Here is a 22,955-nt window from a genome sequence, read left to right as displayed (position 1 = left end):
TTAGTCCCAACATCTTTGTTAACAGAGAACTAAGAACAGTCATAGAAGTTATATTAGCAAAAGAGTCTGATAGCCTGGCAGTATAAAAATTAAACTATTTCTTGCAGCTGTTGTGATGCATCTATTCAACAAATGTAAATAATTTGGGGAACATGCAGTTCTAAAAATGGTATGTGTGTTGCATTCAGGAGAAACCACCCAGAAGGTTGATCCAGGCTACCAACACTTAAACTAGTTTATGTTTCTGAACTGAAACTCTCATCACTTTAGAACTTGCCTAGTGACCCAAACTTTTTTGGCCTGTGTAATTTTTTTCACCTAGAATTGCATCAGTTGAATAATCAAGCCCTTTTTTGAAAGAAAGGGGAAGGAGATGTTTATATATTTTGGATTTTCAGGACCATTAGATGTGCTGCATTAGAGCTGCACAGCTGACTATCTCACAAGCTGTATGTTTGTATAGTATGTTTTGTTCAAATAAATGATAGAAGTTCAGAAATGTAAAGCATCGTGTCTTGCCTTCCGTCTAGGGAAACCCTAAAATATCTTGTCAAGTTCTTGCTTTTCCATCCTACCTCTTCTGTTTTCCAGAATTATTATTTTTTTCCTTTGTAATTAACTACATAGTTGTGTGGAACAGGAAAGTGTTGCTGGCACTGAGGCTTGCCCAGTATGTAGACACAGCAGGCGAACACCTTGTAGTCCTTTGGCTGAGTATCAACACACCATTAACAAGCAGACAGCTTGAAAACTCAGCAATAGCAGAGCCTCTGTTACAAAAAAGAGAGACAGCTTTGATCTGGCTATTGCCTTTCTTAGAATCGCCCTGTTATTATGCATAGCAGAGTGCTCATGTTTAATTGGTCATCATACCTAATCTTGATCCCCCTTTATACACGGATGGTGCAAAAGAGGAATTCCTGAAGTACGTGTTGGTCATAGATAATCCACAGTATGTTTGTTTTGGAGGAAGAGCAAAGGAAGGAAACTGGCTTTATTTAAAAAAAAACTAAAAAAAAAGAAACCAACACAAAACCACCAACCTTTTTCCCCTCTGCTCATCTAGAGCAAATGAAAATAGTACAAAATGATGAGAGACCATCCAAGGTAACTCTAAGCTGTTTGTGTGCTGTTCTGCTCCACCCTGTATATGGTCTATTTTTGTTGTTCCTGCTGTGGTCACTGGGGACAGGTTTTAATATAACTATGTCATGGAATGCTTGTTACTGCATCTAGAGATGAGAAAACTCTTGTCTCCCTTGAGCAGCCTCTGTGGATAACAACAAACAGGTACAACATGCCCAGGCAGTGCTGGGTGGAGGGAGAAGTCAGATGAACCAAATGTGCCAGTATCATTCAGATGGTTCTGGATGATAGTATTCTGGGATTCCTTACACAAGTTATTGGGTACAAGCATTACTTGAAAAGTAACTATAGTTACCACAGGAGTATTATAAGCATGCAGATTTAAATTGTCCTGAAGGGCGAACTGCTAAGACTTTGGTACACATCTCAATGATATTTCAAAAGACTTATTTGGAAATCTTTAGTAATTACAGTGAAATGTGTGGATTGTACTAAGTTTACTTGTAATTAGTCTGGGACTCTCCCCTCCTATGGATCCTTTAGTGAAACCGTAGACCAGTACAGTTTTCTGCTGTGGCAGTGACTGTGGTGAAGTGATTGAATGGTGCATTAAGACTTTGAATGAGTTGGGCATGAAGAGCAAGCAGAGGAAGACTCTACTAGCAATAAATATCTTGGAGCCTAATTTGACAACGTGTTTTGTTTTCACATTAGATACACAATTCTGGTGCATTTTCTCCTTGCTTTTGATCAAGGGTGTTTTGGATTTGAGCCAAAGGCTTGTCTGTACACTGAGTTATTCTGGAATAATTACTCTGGAAAAACTAGCCTGGATTAACTCCATGGGAGCAGAGTATTGTTCCAGAAAGAGTTATTTTGGAATATCAACATGTTTGAGTGCTCTTTTCTCACTTATTTTCTGGAATCTCTTGTGTGAGAAGAGAAGCTTCTCTTCCTGTCTTGGGTATCAGTTGAAAAGAACAGAGTATTGTCATGCTGCTTGGCACTTATGAGGTTTTAAAACCTTGCATCCATTTCCCTAAATCACAGCACTAAACCAATTCTGTGTTACAAGCAGACTGAAACCTTCCTTGCAAATGTCCTTTTGGGAGTCACGGGTGAAAGCATAAGATAAAACGATCTGGGATCCAAACCCACACATTGTTTTCAAACAATTAAAAGGTAAGGGTAAGAAATTCTCAGATCCGTTCAGAGATACGAGGTGCTAGAGGAATGAAGTTCAAAGTCGACTTGCATTAAGTTTTGATTCTCTGTCTTTGTGGTGCCTGAAGAGTCTGTTCAAGAGATAAAAAACCCAGTGTGCATATGCTGGGTCCTTTTCCTCCCCTTTTTTCTCTCTTTTCCTAACCTCCTCCCCCCCGTCTTTTCCTGCCCCACCTTCTTTCCCCCCCTCCTTTCTCTTTTACTCCACTCCTCTCCCCACTTTCCCCTCCTTCCCTACCCCCCTTTTCCCTCCTTTCCCCCCCTTTTCCTCTCCTTCCCCCCCTTTTCCTCTACTTCCCCCTTCCCTCTTTTCCTCCCCCCGTTTCCTCTCCTTTCCTCCCCCCTCTTTCCTCTCCTTTTCCTCCCCTTTCCCCCCTTTTCCTCTCCTTTCCTCCCCTTTCCCCCCTTTTCCTCTCCTTTCCCCCTTTTCCTCTCCTTCCCCCTTCCCTCTTTTCCTCCTCCGTTTCTTCTCCTTTCCTCCCCCTCTTTCCTCCCCCCTCTTTCCTCTCCTTTCCTCCCCCCTCTTTCCTCTCCTTTCCTCCCCTCTCTTTCCTCCCCTCTCTTTCCTCCCCTCTCCTCCCCCTCTTTCCTCTCCTTTCCTCCCCCCTCTTTCCTCTCCTTCTCCTCCTTTCTTCTCCTTTCCCCCCTCTTTCCTCTCCTTTCCCCCCTTTCCTCTCCTTTCCCCCCTTCTCTGTCCTTCCCCCCTTTCCTTTCCTCCCCTCCCTTGTCTCTCCTCTCCTCCCCCCTCTTTCCTCTCCTCCCCCCCTTCCTCTCCTTTCCCCCTTTTCCTCTCCTTCCCCCCCTTTTCCTCTCCTTTCCCCCCCTCTTTCCTCCCTTCCTCTCCTTCCCCCCCTTCCTTTCCTCCCCTCCCTTTTCTCTTTCCTCCCCCCCTTTCCCCCTTTCCCCCCTCTTTCCTCTCCTTTCCCCCCCTCTTTCCTCTCCTTTCCTCCCCTCTTTCCTCTCCTTTCCTCTCCTTTCCTCTCCTTTCCTCTCCTCTTTCCTCTCCTTTCCCCCCTCTCCTTTCCTCCTCTGTCCCGTTTCCCCGCCGGGGGCGGCCGTCAGGCACTCGGCACCTGCGGGCTGGGGGCGGCCCCGGCCCCGCGGCGGCTCTGCCCGCCCCACCTGCGGCCGCGCCCCCCGCTCATGGCGGGGCGGGGCGGGGCGGCGGCGCGCGGGCAGCGCGGGGCGCGCGGGCGGCGGGAGCAGATGGCGGCCGCGCTCCTCCTCTACCTGCCCCTCCTGCCGGGGCTCGCCCGCGCCTTCAACCTGGACGCCGACAACGCGATCTCCCGGCGGGGCGAGCCGGGCAGCCTCTTCGGCTTCTCGCTGGCCATGCACCGCCAGCTGCACCCGCGGGAGCGGCGGCTGTGAGTGCGACCGCGGGCGGCGGGGCGCCGAGGGGCGAGGGGTCCGGGGCGGCGGCGCGTGGGTGAGAGCTGGGAGCGCCATTTGGGGGGTCGGCGAAGCAAAGCGAAGCGAAGCGGGGCTCCTTTGTACCTCCTCGGGCTCCTCGCTCCTTCGCCGTCGTATCTGAGCGGTGCCCGACCCCGCCCTGCCCCGCGGCGCTGGATGGAGCCGGGCCGGTGTCGGGTGTTGGTGTTAAATGTGTGGTCCTGCCACAAACAGGGTCAGGGGATGGGTTGGAAGGGACCTGAAGGATCATCCTCATCCCTGGGGGTGTTCAGGGCCAGGCTGGATGGGGCTTTGGGCGGCCTGGGCTGGTGGGAGGGGTCCCTGCCTGTGGAGGGAGGTGGAACTGGGTGATCTTTAAGCTCTCTTCCAACTCAGACTATTCTATGATTGTATGAGCGTCCAGTTCCAACCCTCCTCCATGGGTAGAGACACCTCCCAACAGCCCAGGCTGCCCAAAGCCCCATCCACCCTGGCCTCGAACACCTCCAGGGATAGGGCAGCCACAGCCTCCCTGGGCAACCTGTGCCAGGGCCTCACCGCCCTCATGACGAAGAAATTCCTCCCTATGTCTAGTCTAAATCTGCCCCTCTCCAGTTTATAGCCATTGCCCCTCATCCTAGGTTAATTAAAACTAATACTTAGCTTTAATTCAAGGGAAGATGTTCCCATAATCTCAATAGAGTTAATGGGTGAAGGAAGCTGGAAAGAAGCTGTATCCTTCTTTAAATTAGTTGATGAACTTACTGAAAAGTCGTGTGAGCCCATTTTGGTCACGCCTGTGTGCTGTGTGATTTCATAGAAATTAGAGCGTGTGAAAGAGCATAAATCAAATACCCATGATCTGGCTTACATCGAGCAAGCGATATCCTGAAGGATGAAATACAAATCTGTGAGCTCCTTTTCAGATGCCTTTATCTTATGTTTTGACAGGATTACTTTTAGTTTTACTGAGAAAGCAATTCCTGAAGCTTGTTAGTTTCCCATTGTATTGTCAGTACTGGCAGAATGAGTGTGTGGGGGTATGCAGACAAGAAGCCAATTACTGAGAAGTCAGTAGAAGCACAAGAGTGGTCACAGTATTCAAGCTAGTCTGTAATATTTGGCTGAAATGCTTCAGAGATGATTAGCATGAAAGTTCTGTATTGTATGTATAGTAAGTGCTTCCTCGGGCAATCCAGCTCTGGGGAAAGAGCACAGCCAGATGCTATCTGCCTTGACATGGCTTTCTGAATCCAGGCTTTCATGAGAAGCAAGGGTCTCTGACAGAGACAAAGCCAGACTAGAGAAAATGCCTTCTATAATGATGTGTAATTCTGAATATGAGACATCTTGGTCGTTTTTAAAATCTATTCATGAGTTTTAGCATAATTTGAGTCCTACCCTGCGTAGCTACTGGCTAGTACTCTTGGAATAAAGCCTTTTACGTCACACAGGTGTGTTATAGTCATTTTAAGCATCATTTTTATGTTTGTAAGAGGGTGGTGGCTGTAAGAGAAGAAGACATTAAGCATGGCGAACTGTAGCTGTCGTTTGGGAGGGACAGAGATGTATTTAACTCACTTCTTGTAAGTTCTGTCTCATTAAATAGATGGGAGTTTTGGTGGGGGAATGTGAAATGAAGCCTTCCGTGATAGGCTGCATATTTATACCAGATAAAAATGTGCGAAGTTGAACTAATTCTGAATGGTTTGTGTGGCCTGTTCCACAAAAACCATGTACAGTTTCTAAATAACTGGTCTCTCTATAGGTGGAACAGAAGGTATCTGCTGTCAGAATACTTGGTGAAGGTAGACATTTATGGGAATGGAGGTCATATCGAGATCTCCTACTGAGAAACAAGTATGTCCAGTGCCTGTGCGCTGCTGGTTATCTGTAACAGCAGGGATTTTGGTAGATCTCAGTAGTAGTGCAATACCTCTGAGTTCCCAACTGCATTTTGGTCTGTGCCTATCTCTGCTGCAAAAGTGGTTTTCTGTGCAGCTATCCCTTAGTCAGATAGAAGTGTTTATTTTACCCCTTCTTCTCAAGCAGATGCTGATTTCAAAGCTCACTTACAGTTTGAGTTTGAACACTGTTAAGTAGTTGTCAAAAATACACAAACAACACTTCTGTCACTGGAACTTAATTAAAAGTGACACTTAGGTTCTCATCCAGCAGGGAGCCCCATTCCAAAAACAACCTGCCAACCCCAGCACCCCCTTGCCCATCTAGTTGTACAAAGTTAGAAACGGGTTGTAACAGATGTGCAAGATCAGTCAGTCCTTGGAAAAACAAACAAATGAGAGAAGGTGAAATATCTTAATTCTCTTCAAGGGCTAGTTTAGTCTGTGGCCTGGAGCAAGGCTTGGTAAAACAAGCTAAATGATATGCAATTTTTCTCTTGACTCACTTAAGTGGTCTTTGAGTGAAATGGTTCCCTTTCCCTCACAGCAAGTAATTCAGTCTTAAGTATTATGAAAATCCTCTGTGAAGATGAGGGTGGAGAATATCTAGGAAGTGTGACAAATTAAGTTACAGCTGACATAGCCTTTAATTAAACATGGTGTTTGCTTTTGATCGCTTTTTCGCTTAGTCACAGGATACTGTAGATTGTATGTTAGATTTGAATAGCAATCTTTTAATTTATTACTGTTAGCTACTCACGCAGTGTTTGCTAATGAGGAATTACTTGACTCCCAATGGTTTATGTATTGAATGTAAGACTATGGACTGGTAACAGGATTTTGTGTCTTTGTGAATACATTTGGGTGAGAAAAGTTGGAAGGTTTGTCAGTAAGGAGAAGAGAAAAATGTCGTTAATTCACAGTGACTGAAAGTGGACTGCTAATGTCATGTGGGTATGAAAGGCAGCCAAATGCAATCTTAATGTGAATTTCTGTGTACAGTTCTGGTTCATTATCAAGCACAGTGAACCACCTAGCAGAAAAGGCTAATGGAGCTCTAAGAGAGTTGGGCTGGTTGCCCTGTGTATGGTTGTTCTGTTTTTAATCCATCAGTGTGATGAAAATAAGGGAGTTCTTATTCTTTGAGGGAGTGGTGGCACAAGAGCAGCGTATTTCATCTGGGGGCTGGAAGAAGGTTTGCAACTTGGAGGGGCCTGAGACACAGGGGCAGCATAGCTACAGGAGTTAAAGTTTAAGCAGGCCTGTGAATGGAGAATGAGTGTATCTAACATCTGTAAATGGTGAATACATGTGCTATATATATATTAGCTACCGTCTATTATAAATATGTTACTATTATAGTAATGACTGTATATATAGTGAGTGTAGTCACATATGTGTGATTTTATATATATTGAATATATATTAAAATTATATGTATGTATATTATGTGTAAGGTGTCTAGCAGGCCTGTTCCAGTCCTTTTTGATTGGAATTCATGATGATTTAGGTAAACATCTTGAGTCAGAACACAAGGCCCAAGAATACTTAAATGTGTCTATAACTTTGCTTGCAAGTGATTCTGATATTATTTTCAGTAGAAGTATGGAGCCAAATTAATGTAGGCTTTTTATTGTTTAAGGCAACAAAGGATGTGGTTGTAGTAATAAATGTTCAAGAACATCTCATTAGCTGGAAACCCATTTGGCTCAAAGCTGTGGATATGGACTTTATGTCAAGACTGCACTGAGCGGCCATAAAGTCCTAAAAATTGCAGTATCTTGCTGAAATTTTTACTTGCGACAGGTTTTGCTGATGATGCATATCTCTACTGTGAGCTGTTGTATTAATGCATAACAGAGTTCCCTTTGGTCAGCAAGGCTGCTGACATTGCTGTACTGCCGCAGTGCATCCTCAGTGGCATTTAGCCAGTACTTCTGTGTTGGCTGAGAGCTTGTACTTACTTTGCTCCAGCAACAAAAGAGCTGGATTATGCTGGTCTGCAGTGGAAAATGGCAGTTTCTGCTTGCAGAGGTCGTGTAGTGTAGTTCAGCCTTCAGGTGGATGGTAATAACAGTGCATGTTGACATCTTCAGGATTCAAATGCTTTAATAATGCTAGTCTTCAGTGCTTCTGTCAATTGAAAAAAAATATTAGTTTTCCTTTTTTTTTTTTTTTAAAGACTGTCCTTACTGTCTTGTTGAACTTCTTTTTTTCTTGAGTGTGTCCTGTTTTTGTCTCTGCAAGCTGTTCTTGGATGACCTGCTTAGCATTCTTGATTACTTTCTTAATTTCATGATAGTAAATGAGTTATCTGTGTTTGAGGTAGGTGTCCTGTGGCAAAGGTCAGGATGAAGTGAAGTTGGGAAGGAGGAGGGTGTATTTGTTCAAGATTTTTCGTGTAGTAGTAAGGGAAAGATTTTTAAAAAGAAGGTCCATCATACTAATATCATGGGTGAAAGAAGTAAGAAGATAAATTTAGAAGAATGTGGAATTCCAACAGGTGAAGTCAAACCATACAATGCAAGCTTTTTCTTTTTCCCTGGTGTGAAGTTTGAGTTGTGCTGTGGATTGTCTGGGCAGAGACACAGCTGACAGGTTTACAGGTCATATGCAAAAGAGCAGAGGCTATCATACAATCGTCACTATCTGACTTTCATTCTTGCAAGTGGAAAAGAGGAGGTCACCATCTTTTTTACATCTCCTCGTGCTTTGTTTTCCTCACATGAAAAGAATCATGCACTTGCTTCTGAAGAACTTTATTAAGGCAAGGAGGGTGAAATAGTTCATTGAGCTGATACACACTAGGAAGCTGCACTAGTATAACCGCTTCCGTTAACGTAGATAAAGAACAGACTCTTCAAGGCACTAGTGAAGTCATAAGTCACACAGCAAAAATGTACTTCTACCAGCACACTTTAACCCAGGTGGCTCTTAAAAGGCTGTGCCAGGAAATGCTACAGTGCAGTCCTTTGTTGTTAGCTGGGCAAGTTCACAGGTTCAGCTGCACTGCAGTGTTAACTGGTGTGGCAGACTTTCGTGGCATAAAGCTAGCCTTCCCGCATGGTAAGTGGCAGACCTCTTATCCCAGGCCTCCATCCCCTTGAGAAACTTGTTTTTCAAGAGGTTGTTTACTTTTCAGATAACTTTTTTTTTTCCTATGGTTATCTGTAAGTGCATACGAATCTTAGGTAATGCTGTGGTAGATGTGTTATTTTTCTTATGCTGGTCTTATTAAGAATTAACAAAGTTAGTTGCTGTGCTAGTGGCAGCCTCCCATGAACAAAGACTGTGATATATGCATTTTGTCAGCAGTGACAATAAATGACCTTGTGTGCAGATTCCAGCTTTGAGAGACAGCCTAGGCTATCAGCTTCAATTACAGCTCATAAAATTGTTATGCTCTTACTGGAAGATGCTTGTACCCAGTACGGCTCTTTGGTGTCATAGCTTTTTGTTTTTCCGTATGCTGAGCCTGATCAATGAATCAGCCTCTAATGTAAGTGGTGCCTTGTCTTTGATGGGGTTGCTAGAGCATGACATTTACATAGTAGAGCTGATGACAGGTTTAGAAGCATTTTGGCTTCTTTTTAAATGTCTCAATAGATGTTGAATGGAAATTCACAAATTCCCCTCTCTTCTGGCTGTGTGTTTGGAAGGAGATGGGTGTTCTATAAGCTGCCACTCTGTGTAAACCATGGACCTGCCAAGCCATTCCAAGAGCATTAAGATATAAGTGTTGGCTCAATTAACTAAAATTGCTTTAAGTTCCTCTGGTCCCAGTCTGTTCGTCCCTTTCTGAAAGGATAGAATTTATACCAGGTAGTTCTTATTAAATAATATTAGGATATAAGTCAACCCTGATGAACACAGCAAATGCCAGCCCAGTGAGCTCTCTTGCGGCTAAAGTATTAGGCATGTCTCAGAAACAGGTCAGGAGCTTCATCTTGCATCCTCTAAAACTTGCAGGGTTGGAGTAGTCTAAGTGGAACAAAATAACCCAATGCAGGCAAGGACAGACCCCATCAGCTACAGAAAGTGAGGGAGGCAGAATACTGATCAAGATGCAGGGGTGTAGAGTGAACCATTCAAGTATCTGAAGTACATAGCATGTACAACATAAAGTCTGCTTTCTGTGTGCTGCTCTGTTCCAAAGTAACAGGATTTGGGACAGATGTGCCAGGAGTCCTTTTGCAACAGACATTAAAGGGGGCACTGTATTGTTATGTGTGAGCTGGTGCCTTAAAATTTAGCGGTTTCATTTGAGGACAAATGAAACCTTTGGTTTTCCTTTGGTTTCTGTTATCATTTTCCACATTTTTTGAGGTCTTGAGGGCAGCAAAGAGCTTTCAAACAGGTGTGCACAGAGGGGTGAGATGTACTGGTAGTGTTGGGCACGGATGTGCAGCTGTCAGTTGTTACTGGGAGACACGGTATAATTTCCTGTATCAATTTCACTCTTGTGCTGGCTACCTTGACAATGAAGATGACTCTTGAGGGTGGCATATACTTAAAGAGTAGACCATAAGTCAACGCTACCATCAGGTATGAATCTTCATTCATTATAGAATGGTTTGGGTTGGAAGGGGCCTTAAAGATCATCTAGTTCCAACCTCACTGCCATAGGCAAGGACACCTCCCACTGTACTCCCTTGTCTAAAGTTAAAAATACCATTAATCTGTGTAGAGAGTCCTAATCAATCCCTTTTCTACTAGGTCTTATTTTAAAAAAAAAAAAAAAGTGTCCTGTGCCATGACAAGAAAGAATAATCTGTGCTCCGTCTTCTTCAGAAATACCGGCTAACCCTGTCAGTCTGCACCTGGACTATTTGATAGAATGATCTGCAACTGTACAGGGCACGTACATCCTTGTAGTATCAGTGTCAAATTAAGAGTGTTTATTTAATTAAACAATATTTATTTGAGTTTCTGAGAAGTCTCTTTACTATTGACTGCCTTTTAATAAATATTTTGCCGTTGTAGGCTTTTCCATCCAAAAACTCAATGGAATTTATACTGGTACCATTTCTACCATTTCATAAAATAGGAATGAAGAGGAGCACAAAATCATTGTTACAATGCTTGCTGAGTTGAGTGCAGTTTTCTGTGTAGTGTAAGTTGCTGATGCTGCTAATGTTAAGGTTTTCTTTGTTATTTACACATCATGCATAGGCAGGACAAGTAGATTGGCTTCTCACAAACGTTTTTTTCTTAAAGGATAACAAGCAGAGAAGAATGTGTTACTGATCTAATTTGTTGTTATCTGGATTCTCCACAAAATAAAACAGAACATTTCCCAGATTAGCACGTTGGGTTGCCTGGCACGTTACAGCAGTAAATTGCATGGGCCATTCTTTTCTTCTCTGTTAAACTCTATCCAAAACCCTTTCTGTGTGTGCCAAAGCAACTGTCAGTTTTGTAAGGAATGCAATCTGGTAAGTTTTTCACAGGAGAAACCAGAACCAGCTTGGGGCTGGATGAATCATTCAGGCTGTAACTGTAAAAATGCCACACTTCGGGGGCATAGGCTGTGGAAGGGACAAGATAGAGATTAGGCCGTCTAGCAAGTGACCGTTGAAAAGCAGGTAAACAAAAATCCATATTATTGAATGAGCAGATTTTGGTCTGTGCTGTGAAATGTTACCGAGAAAATACCTCGTAGTGGTATTTAGCGAGGGTAGGTGCAGTAAAAGGCACAGGAGTATTTGAAGAAAGAAGTGTAAAAAATGGTCTGGGAAATGTTGAATAATTAATTTTTTATTATTGGGTATTGTTAATTGAGATATATATAAGCAAGTTGCCACTTTGAAGGTAATGGCAGAAGTGTATGGCCTAGAAAAGCAAATGTGAATGGAGGGAGTGGAGAAAGTCTCACTTCCATTTGTAAGGCAATTATTCAGTATATTAAAAATAAGTGAACTGAATCACAGGTAAATAAAGTTTCCTTCCCAATTTTAGCATCGCATGTACTGTTTTCTTGGTAAGATGCACTTTCCTTGAGTTTACGGTATCGAGAGTGTAAGGGTCCAGAATCTAAGGGACGAGGTGGACACGGCAGATGGTTGCGATCGCAGAGTTCGTTTATTTTCTTGTGCAAGAGGTTAAAAAAACCAGACTGGCCGGCCAGGGCCACCCCACACAGGAGGGCGACGTTGGTTGTTTCTGTGGGGTTACATTTATAGTAAAAGCAGGTACATACAAAATTATTAGTTGCAAGCTCATTGGTTACTCTAGGGGTATATTCAGCATATACAGTTCATGTTACATTCTGGTAAGTTCCATGCTGTTTCTACCTGACCATTCGCATATGCAGACATTGTTTTCGCTCCAGGATGTGATTTCCCATCCCTGGAGGTGTCTGGCATGAACAGTTTCTAGTCCCCCCACTTCTCTTTATCTACCATCTGCTTGTTATTTTTTAACTATCTTTGCCCAACCCCACTACATCCTGTCATGATGGCCCTCACCTTCCCCCCTTTTCTTTGAGACTAAGTCAGTTACCCCCTACATCCTGTCATGATGGCCCTCACAAGAGTATCATGTGTTCTGCAACTGTTTTGAGAATTTGCTTGCTATTGCTTTGGAGAGATCAAGCCAGACGCTTTCTCTTATCAAGTAACTGAGATTAGATTGTGTATCAAAGTAATAGTCAAAGGCAAGAAGTGTTGGTCCTTGTATTGTGATTTTTGGAGCATTTTCTATTATGGACTTGACTGGTTTTGGCTCTGTTGGAGTGTTGGCTGTTCTTATTTCCTCCTACAGAACTGCATCTAAAAATATGTCATTTCCTAATATTGATTTCCTTTAAGCAGTTGTTCTAGTGTGCGTGAGGATGTTTTGGCTGTTTGGAAGGGAGAAAACGTGCAGGATGAAGAACAGAAGCGAGAGGGGTTCATGAGATGCTCCCTGTCCAGGTGCCATCTACAGCATAAAAACGTACTTGTGTACGATTCCTGCTCTGGATTTCACTTTCGGTTCCCAAGTTTCTAGGTTACTTTTCAGCTGTGTTCTTCTTTGCATTTGTTTGCTGTTTTCAAGCATTTTCGAGATCTTTGAGAAACAAGGAACAGCAAAGAGGGAACGCTCAGCATTGTTGTTAATTGAGTTTGCTGGTGGTGTCTGTAGGAATGACAGCCTGTGCATTGTTTCCTTTTCAGTGAAGATGACAGTTTTTCAAGTGGAGGTAACGTTCTTAGCTTCTACCTGCTTCAGCAGCCGGTGATACCCTCCTCAAAAGTAGATCTATAAAATATGACTTCAAGAAACAACGGAAAACAAGATTGCAGATATGCTAGGAACGGCTCGCCCCTGTAATGCCCGAGGTTGTTTGCTCAGCAGCACATGCGTGGGTCAAAGGTCTGAGGGAAATGCATGTTTATCCTGGAAGTGCTCAAAAGTGGCCACCAGCTGCTGTGATAGCAAGCCCATTATCACTGTTTGTAGGTGAATTTTCTGCTTCCCTCTTTTCACATTACTCTTGTATGGGAGTTTTAAAGATTGATTAGCTTTGTTGCACTTTGCCTTCGGTGCTGCTCAAGCTGTGTACTGGTTAGATCTGCTGGCTCTTAGACCTTAGCTATGTCTGTCAGTGTATGTGAAAAGGGATCATGACTTGTGTTAAATGGTCCATGTTTGTTTAGAGTGAAACAAACCGTAAGTGAAAGTCATGTTATTTTCTTGGCCAAAGATGCTAAAATAAATTTGGTATATATATATTTTCTTATATAGCCATCTCTTGTAGCTGTGACTAAAAATGTGGCATTATTTGATGTATGGCGTTGTTTAATAATTCTGAAGTGTGGCCTCAGAATATTGCTTGAACAGGTAGGCTTCATCTGTCTTCTAAGTGAAGCTATATTCCTGCATGTAGTGAAAGAATGCTTTGTTGTTGACACGTCAGATCCAGTTGTAGTAATAGCTGCAATTCTATTTATACAACTTGCAGCTTACAGGAACACAACATGTTAAAAATGCTTGAAAACAAATAGTTTATTCTAGTGAGAATGTGAGGAGTGGTGAAAGATTGAAAAAAAAAAGTATTTGTGAAGGGAGGCAAGTGAAAATTAAACATGTGCATGTGGAGGGGGAGCAGAACATAGCGGAAGAGAATGCAGTGGGTTTCTTGGCATAGTCTCAAATATAAGCTACTTTGCAAACAGAAAAATCTTGTTCTTGGGTTTTGTAAGCTGAATTTGTGCATTCCTACTCACAGTAAAATATTTTGCTTCTACAAATATGTATATGGAGAAGGTTTTCTTGTGAATATGTGATTTATTTCTTTTGATCCATTTGATCAGTGTTTCACTATGGAACATAGAAGAGGGGTCTTTAAGTGTCCCTTCAGCATGTACATTTGTACATCTTGGTTCTCCTGTGAAAATACTTTATTGGAGTGACGTTCTTCCCAGTGGTCTGAATGCCTGTGCTTTCAGTTAGTTCGAAGGAGTGTGGGGACTCCGTGTCAGCACATGTACTCAGTGACACATCTGCTTTTGTGATTAAGTTCATGGCTTGAAGAAAAGCCTTACTCAAACTGTGGATCCTGTTATATGCATTTAACAGAGGGCTGTGATGGTTTTAAGGCTGAAGGCATAAATTGAAATCTGTGTTTTGGTGTTGCTGTTGAAGTGTGTGTTTGCTGTACTTGTTCTTGGAAACATTTATTAGGGATTATGTATTGGAAGGGTACATAATGCCTTTTCTACACACGCATAGCTCTTTAGCCTGCTCCTGCAGGGCACAGCTTAGCTCAAGGTGCTGGGGTTAGACTACTGTGGGTGAGCTTCCCGCTGGGGCTCTGCTTGGTGTGGCTTAGCTGAATGCGAACTACGTTGGTTAAGACAGTGAGTCTGCTGAAGTTGCGTATTACCATTTCTGTGGTTGTATATCTAGTACGAGAGGTTCCTACCTGTCTTGAGTTTTCCCCCTACGATTCAGAAGGAGAAGATAATAAGTCTGGAGGAGAAGGGACAGTGGAGGTTTCATAATTGCACGTACGGGTAAAGGAACCACAGCTTGAGTTAGCTTGGGGTGCAGTTGCTTTTCAAATACTGCAGGGCTGTGGGATTAGTAGCTGTAGCGTATTATATTGCCCATTAATTATCCTGTGAAATGTCTTTTACTGTGCTTCTTTCTTGCCTCTTAATGGCTTAATTATGGTCATAAATGAAGCTGATGCACTTTGTTCAGTGAAGGAAATAGAGGAATGATATTTCAACCCAAATATTTGTCCTGCACTGTATTAAAGCTCCTGCAGGTTTTTCTAAAGTGGCTTTTGGTGTGCTGATGAACAGTTAGGGTTGTTGCCCTTCTAACAAGCAGTGCCTTCAAATACTGACTTGGAGCACTTCACTTTCAGATGGCTTTTTGGGAAAATATGGGGGTGGGGGTGTGGGTGTCTGAGAAACTGTTCCCATATCTTCATTAGTTCAGCGTTGGTTTTCTAAAACATCTACCTGGTAGACGATGTGATACCCCTTCTGCTTTTCATGAAGGGAGATGCTATGTGTAGGGGGCACAAAGAGAAGCCCTGCAGATACAGCAGTTTAGATCTGTACTCAGAGGTTTTCTGTGGCATGAACAGCCACAGCCCAGGTGCAGGAGACAGTAATTCCCGATTTCCATCATGCACTTGCTTATTTGAGTCTGTAGAGCGAGTATGTCCACAAAACGTGGCTCACAGCTGCCGGCCTGCTTTACCGTAGGAGCTGGGGCAGCGCTGGCGAGGCGATGGGCCAAGGCCCTGGTGCGTGGGGCTGTTGGCTTGAGAGTGAGATCACGGTGTGTGGGAGGCAGGGACGGACAAGGCACTTTTTCTGTGCTTGCAGGTAGCTGGGACTGCTGGGTCACCCCTGTTTTGTTGCAGCCTCCTTTGCGTGCTTGTCCTGTTGCTGTTGGGACCTGTGCCTTAACACACCATCGCTGCCTGCAGTGGAGACCAGCTGGCTTGTGCCCAGCTGCCCGCGGTGAACCTGTGCAGACTAAAGGTGGCTGTGGGCAGGGGCTGAAATGCTAGGGCCTCGGCTCTGAGGTTTACTCCTTGAAAAGGTGCACTTGTCACTTCTGGAGCTAAACCCCATGTGTTATAAGAGGATTTCATGCAGTAACAGGCATTGCTGTGTTATAAAAATCTAAGTGAAAATCTCTAATGTTATTTCTTTCATTAATTTATCATAGATTTAATTATAAAAATGTTTAATAAGTGTTTTACAGTACCACTTCATGCTTGGGTCTATTCCTGGTACGGGTGATGTTCATTCTTTTAAATCTGAAGGAAGCTTGTAAGGGAGAAATGAAAACTGTAGGTATTATATAGGTTTCTCTTGCTATTTGACAATATGAAAAATGAGAGGTATCTCCTTGTTAGAGCCAGAGGCTGGTATTTGTAATGGAAAACTGTATATTGAGACGTGACCTCACAGTAGACCATACCATTTCTTCTAAGAAAAATGCTTTCATGAAAATGAGATCTGCAAAACATATTTCAAATATATGCTTTCTGGACTCTGGATTGTGAGGGCAAAGGGTTTATTTTTTCTATGTGACTTTCAGAAAGTCAATAATAAGTGGCATTTCCAGAACAACAGGTATCTTTGTAGATCCAGTTTTGCTTTGTAGTAGCTTGCCTCAGTCTTTATGCTGATTCTGGCTCCTTTTCCCAGCCTAGCATAGTCTGTGTACTAAAAAAGGCTGAATGAATGCAATGAAAATCTCAGTCCTTCAAGTGCCAAGCCTCCAGGCAACAGAGATTAATGGTGTAGTTGGTCATGACTTCGCACTGGCAGTTGGAAAATGCTGCTCCACAGTTACAGATTAGGAGAATCACCAGCCACTTAAAATAGCTGTTAATAACAAGCTGGCAGTGATGGATATCTCTGTAAAAAGCATCACAAACAAGTTTACTGCTGACATAGTTACTGGCTGTATTTTGGGGGAGAGGGTTGTTTTGGAGAGGCCCAATCCCATGGTTCATCTCCAGTTCCTGTTAGCAGCCCAAGCATATGGAAGGATGGTCTCTCTGTGCTAATTATTCTGTGGTGCTCCTGTCCTGTGACTTGTTTCTGTTGCAAGAAGACAAATCCAGGCACAAAGCAGAGGTGGTGCCACCAGTATTCAAACACACCATCAATGCCATTGACCAGCTTTAGTTATGCTGAAATATTGCGGGGGCTTAGGATGCTCCCATCTTCCCCTTTCGTCAAATTTAAAAGCTGTTGAATCCAAGCCAGTGCAGAGGGTTGAAAATACAGCTCTAATGGAAGGGCTCTAGGTGTCCACATGGAGATCGGTGGTCTCTGCCTGGAGTTTTTAAACATTTGGTAGACAACTGGTGTCTGTGACTAATCTAAATATGAGTTAGTAATAGTAGTTACTCTAATTTCTTCATTTTGTTCAATTCAGTGAAACTCTGCTAGCAGATACTAGGGGTGTGAGAGGAAAAGGATGCAGGAGTCTATCTGTCTAGTCAGAGATGTAAGAAGTTTCATAGTGTTTAGCTTTATTACTTTCCAGATTTGCCCCCTTGTGCGTACAGAGTCTGTTGGAAAACACAATGAAGTACAAAGTCTGCAGCAGTAGCATTATTATCTGAGAACAGCAACCTTAAATTGGAGGTTTGTGCTCAATGAAGATTGCAGAATTGAAAATTACTTGCACCACTGACTATTGTATTCTGTCTATATGTGGCAATGGCTACTGCGTTGTTACCCGGGAAACACGTTCAGTGATTTCTGCTCCAGTCTGTTAAAGCTCAGAGCTGGTGCTATTGAAGTGTTGCTGTTACTTTTTAGAGAAAGGATGGCAGAAACATGGTGCCTTGTTTGGGGTAGAAGATACCATGGGAAAGGGAAGAATTTAAAGAATGAAGAAGGCTTGGGGAGATAGCAGAGTATCTGAGCTCAGTGCAGACTGTAGTGGGTTTTTGTATTTATTTAAATAAAAGTGTAATTTATTTGGTGGAAGCCTCTTTTGATGAAACAAGATTTGCTTTCAAAAAATGTTGAGGATATTCTCCCTTCTTTGACTTGATTTCTTTGGAGTAAGAGCTTATTCTAAAATAGAACTGTAATGGATGGCTGATAGTTTTTCTCCTCTGAAGTGTGTTGTGAAAACCGTACGTTGTCCTTAGACAGTTCCAGGCTGTAAGCAAGGAAAAGAATTTCACCTTGGAGTGAGGGAATACTTCCAGGAGTTCGGAGGTTTTCGGGATTTCTTTTGATATGGTTTTGTCATCTTAACTGCAGCTTTCCTTTTGGAAGCAACTAGGGTGGTTTCATGAGCAATATTAGAGGGAACTTGGATAGCTGTGAGCAGAAACTACTCCCAGTTCTCACTGTTTGGGGTTTTTTTTATTAGCTGAGAAGGAGCCACAGCCACTTGCTAAACTTCTCATCATCACCAGTGAAAGCAGGGAGGAATTTAAAATCTGCACCCTACTGATTAATATTTTGTATTATCTGTTAAAGTAGAAAGCTGTTTCTGGTGTATTTTGCTTTGGATAACTTGTTGGGGCTATTTCAGATTAAATTATAGTACAGCCTTTCCTCTTGATGTTCACCTGACTGTTCCTGCTGAATACTGGTCAACAGCAGTCGACAAACTGAGACCTGGTTCCTGTCTGACTAGGGGCAGAGAATTCCAACCTCCTTTCGCTTTTTGGAAATGTGTGGGTTTATAAGGCAGTTATCCAGAGGTCTGGTACAGATCTAGACCAAGTCAGTAGGATCTCTTGATGGCTTTTCTGAGGCTTCAGTAGTGCTCAGCGTACCTGATGAAAGGTTTTCTTGCCTCAGCTGCCCTGTTAAGGTGCCATGTAATCTTGCAGTGAGGCAGGGTGGGTGTAGATGTGCCTTAGGGTCACGCGAAGGGATGTGGGGCTACACTGGTCCCTCTCTAGAGAGGGGGGCTTGTGCCTGTCCGTTGTATGTTGTGGCTTCACCTCACACGTGCAGCTACAGCTGGGGTCACTGGTGTCTGTGCAACGCAGGCACCACCCACCTGAGCCAAAATTGCATCTCAGTGAGATCAATTAGCTGGCATTACATGCCAGTCCTGGAGCTCTTAATCCTATAGGATCATTTCAGGTTTGGCCATGAGTCCAGGGTTGCAAGGAAGTAAATTTGTCCCTGGAAGCCAGCAGATGCTCATAATTGGCAGTGGCACTTCAGTCATTATTGAGTATCTCCAAGAAGTAATTAAGAGAAAACGATAATTAACCTAATTCTAGCCAATAGAGCAACAGGAGTGATTTATTTGTTTTGAAAGTAGAATTTTAGCTTAAAATTGGAAGGCACATGTTGTAATTATGGGGTATAACTGGAGCTAAAGAGCATTGTAGCTTTGTGCCAGGATATGAGAGAATTCCGATTTTTTTTTTTCCAACATTGTCACTTGATAGACACTTCTTTTAGTCTATAGAAGTGTAATGAACTATTAATAGAAGTTCATTTAATACCTTTTGCAGTCTGATTTGCTCAGGGGAAACCTAATCACTTTGTAGGGTATATTTAGGCAAGATGAATGGGGAAAATCAGAATTCAAGTAGTATGAAGCCTCTGATTCTGTAATTTACATAAGGAATCGTAGTTTATTTTTTTTTCTGTCTGACTTTTAGCTCATGGTAAACATGAGGTACTAAGTAGTTATAACTAAAATCATAAAAAGCTAAGGCTCCAACAGGGGCTGATGCTAAGACATGTTTATGTTCAGTGTGTTATATGGTTGAGCTTCTGTTCTCTGCATAGTAATAAGGTGAACTTGGCATGAGGTAGAAAATCAGTAAAATGCTCGTATGTTGAAATCTTTGGGGTTTTCGTCTTTGACTCTGCGGTCTTGACAGTTGAGATCTTACTTTGGTATCCAGATATGGATTCTGGAGCTTGACTTGGGGCATTCAGGCTTGAATTGGAAGCAGTCATTGTAGCCTTAGTACACCTTCAGGGAGAAGTCCCAGTGAATAGAATGAATTATACTGTGATCATGGATGGAGAGAAATTAAGAACTTGTTCTTGTCAGTCTTGGTTTGCAGAGGAAGTTCTTTGGTTTTAATCTCGGTGTTTCATCTGGTACAAGGAGATAGCGATAGCTAGGAGAGCGCCTCCTCACTCCCCCCGCCCCCTTACATCTTTCCTTTTGCAGAAGGAGGTTTTGCTTGCCACTGGGAAAACTGAAACGGAACATGCGTAGCTGCAGCAAAAGCCCACCCCTTTTTGACATAATGAGCTCAAAGTTGATTAAAATTCTTTTATTAAAGCACAGCTGAATAAGTAGCCATACAATAATGACTGGAATGTGTCCTTGGTCTGGAAAGACTCTGCTGAGCACGTAGCACAGCTCAGTGTACAGGCTGATTCATTCGAACTGCTGTGGTCATGCTTAAATTCACACTGGTGCATGGCGCATGTCATACTTCCTTAGTTTCATGCACACTTCTTCTTTTAAGTGAACTAATTTGGCCTCTGTTATAGAATTCTAATTTTCAGATATACCTTTTGAACTGTAGGCTTTGCTGATCACAAGTCACAATGTGCTTGACAATGGATTTTTATGCTTTGCTTGATTTATTCGGCCAAAGATTAGATGCATGTGACTATCTTACTTACATTCCTAATAATGTGGATAATCATCATCTTTAGTAACCTGTCTTCCTTAGTAACCTCTTTTGCAGAACCTGCAAGTGTAGGTTTATGGTTCTCTCTTGTGGTCTTTGGGGCAAATAAGTAGTAAAGAAGTGTGGAGTTGCGCCACTTTTTAATATGTCTCTGGCTGCTACTTGAAAAAAGCATTTCACTATTTGCCGTAATATTTATCTGTACTGATCTAATCCTTTGCAAGTGTCTGTTCATAGTGTGTGCAGCTGTTGAACTGTGTTTTGAATAATGACTTGCAGTGACGTACCTAACAGGATTCAAGATTTTTGTGTTTGATGGGCCTTGAAGACTGGTCAGTCACAAGATTCCTGACAGAAGCTCTTTGAAGTCTGGAAGGTTTTAAATAAGTCTGCTTTGAAATACTTCGTTTGCAGTGGAAAATAACTTAGGCAAAATTTGGACAGGGGAGATGTGCACTGGAAAAACCCTAAGGTTGCGTGTTTCCTTTGAGATCATGTTGGATTGACACTTTTGTTTTTTAAGGAAGGCTGGACAATTGTGTTATCTATTGATCTTGGCAGTTGTCTGTTTGAGATGTTACTGAACGTTAGGGGCATCTTACGTCAGGTGGCACATCTTTCCACTTGTCTTCTGTTGACTATGCTGTTTATTCCCTGATGCCTCTGGGCATCAAGAATTGTCATCAAGATTGTGGTCTCATCATGGTATATTGCAAAAGGTACCATTTAGCTAGGGAAAGGATAAAGTCTAGCTAGCCTAATGTAAAGAAGAGAGTTGTCATTTTCTTGATCTACCACTACAACTGTCAGAATTATGCAGATGGGTAAATTAAACCAAATTAAGTATTTCAATTCCAGTAGCTTTTATTGTGTTCACGGTGTTGAAACAAAAGGTTTCTGATCAAATTTATCTTACGTGAAATTCAGTACATCATTTTACCCCCAAGCTTTGAATGAAAGAGCAGAAATAATAGAGATTCCTATACATTGGGAAATCAATTGTTAATTAATTAAAAAAAATAAAATTCTTATCTGTCTTTCCCTAGGGGATAACAGAACTGAGGAAAAATATCTATTCCCATGTAGGAACTGCTCAGAAACAGATGCTTTGCAAAAGAGTTACTCTAAGAGATTAAAGTTAAATGCACTACTGCCAAAATTAGAAAATGGAGCTATTAATGGCCTTTCTAAAAGCATGGTTATTTAGATTACACACTTTTGTGATGACTGCTATGTTTCTGCAAAACACTTCGAAAAAGATGCCAGACATATGTAGGGGGAAAAGAAGGAAACACTTTTAAACCAAAACCCACCCACACTGTATGTCCTGATTTTGTATGTGTCAGCCGAAAGCAAATGTTTTACCTGAAGGTTTCACCATTCAGGGGTTACCGTCGTAAAGGCAAATTATGGATTGTGTGAGAATTTATTTCTATAAAAGTGGTGAAAAATTGGCTGTTTGAAACAGAAAATTACATCTTTATTGTGAAAAAAGTGTTTGCTCATAATTACATCAGTTCCATTTTGTATCTCATCGGTGACATTGAAAGAATGCTTTCTTAATAACAGAATTTGTATATTGATAGTAACTGATTCAGTCTTAATGATTACATATGAATAAAAGTGAATCTTGTTTTTAGTAAGAAAAGCGTTCTGAGGGTACAGCAGTGTGCCTTGTCCCACTGCTGCTGTAAAGCATGCAGAAAAGCTTTACTATTGAGCAAAACTACAGCTGCAGCTTTAAAGAGACTCTGAGTCCTCTTTGAGCCTTGTGGATCCAGCTGTAGTACCAGCTTTGCTCTCATCAACAGTGACGTTAGATCTCTTCTCTCAAATGTTTTGTACCAGGGTCAGGAAACACGTGGAGTCTGGTTCAGCATCCGTCTACAGGCTCATTTTTTCATCTGAGCATGACGTTTCTGGTCATTACTAGTTTCAGTTAGCTGCTTAAGAGGCAGCTGTGCTTTGTGTGTGTGACGAAAGAAACATAGTGTAAGAATTTTTTTGAATGAAACCCCTTATTTTGTAAGTAAATATGGCTGCTGGTGATTTTTTTGATAATACTCATGGGAGACAGTTGATATAGAGGAAAAAAAATGCTTTAATTAGTTTTTAAAATAAGAAACTTTGCATTTGGTTATGAGAACAGTGTCCAACGAGAGCTCATGAGAGTAGCCTTTTGTAGGAGAAGTCGGTCCTTTGTAGGAATGGCCTGTTCTTAGTGAAGATTTGTTGGAGAAAAACATATTCAACTTCAAAATACTCGCTTCGGGTGGATACTCATCCACCCAAAGGAGTGAAGAGGGAAAGAGTATGTTTGCTCAAAGCCTGAAATAGTTCAGTGAACACTTGCTTGGGCTGAGAGGGATCTTGCTTTGCTTCATGGGTTGCAGATACCAACGTGCTTATAAATTCAACTAAACAGTGGTATGGGGCTGGTGTAAAAGTAGAAGACAGCCTGAAAACACTTGTATTCACTATTTTGGGGGCTTGTGGTCATTTTAGTAATGATACTTTTCTTGTCCTTACCAAGAATTTCTAGTAAGGCGAAACCCACCCCACTTGACTTCTTGATAGAAGGAGGGTTTTTGCAAAACTGCCAGACATCTGCTTTTTAAAAATGTTTTATCAACCACTCTTGGTGAGCATTGCAACGATAATAGCAGTAATAACAACGTATGCACTGGTTTGCAGGTTAGATAATTACAGAACTATTGCTGCTTTATAGCACCTCCCTTTTT

General features: G+C 42.3%; 1 protein-coding gene across 3 annotated transcripts in view; it reads left to right on the top strand.

Annotated features, from left to right (window-relative positions):
- Positions 1-3,481: 3,481 nt before the first annotated feature.
- ITGA6 (integrin subunit alpha 6) overlaps positions 3,482-22,955 on the top strand; it is a 45,213-nt gene continuing 25,739 nt past the window's right edge. For all 3 annotated transcript variants that reach the window (XM_069861119.1, XM_069861121.1, XM_069861120.1), the window contains exon 1: positions 3,482-3,677. In XM_069861119.1, the coding sequence (XP_069717220.1) occupies positions 3,517-3,677 (161 nt within the window). In that variant the 5' untranslated portion in view covers positions 3,482-3,516. The remainder of the gene's footprint in view (positions 3,678-22,955) is intronic.

The sequence above is a fragment of the Phaenicophaeus curvirostris genome, chromosome 7, assembly GCF_032191515.1.
Source record: "Phaenicophaeus curvirostris isolate KB17595 chromosome 7, BPBGC_Pcur_1.0, whole genome shotgun sequence".
In the NCBI taxonomy this organism is placed as follows: domain Eukaryota; kingdom Metazoa; phylum Chordata; class Aves; order Cuculiformes; family Cuculidae; genus Phaenicophaeus; species Phaenicophaeus curvirostris.
Note: the sequence above shows the minus strand (reverse complement) of the source record. Positions and strands in the feature narration are given on the sequence as shown.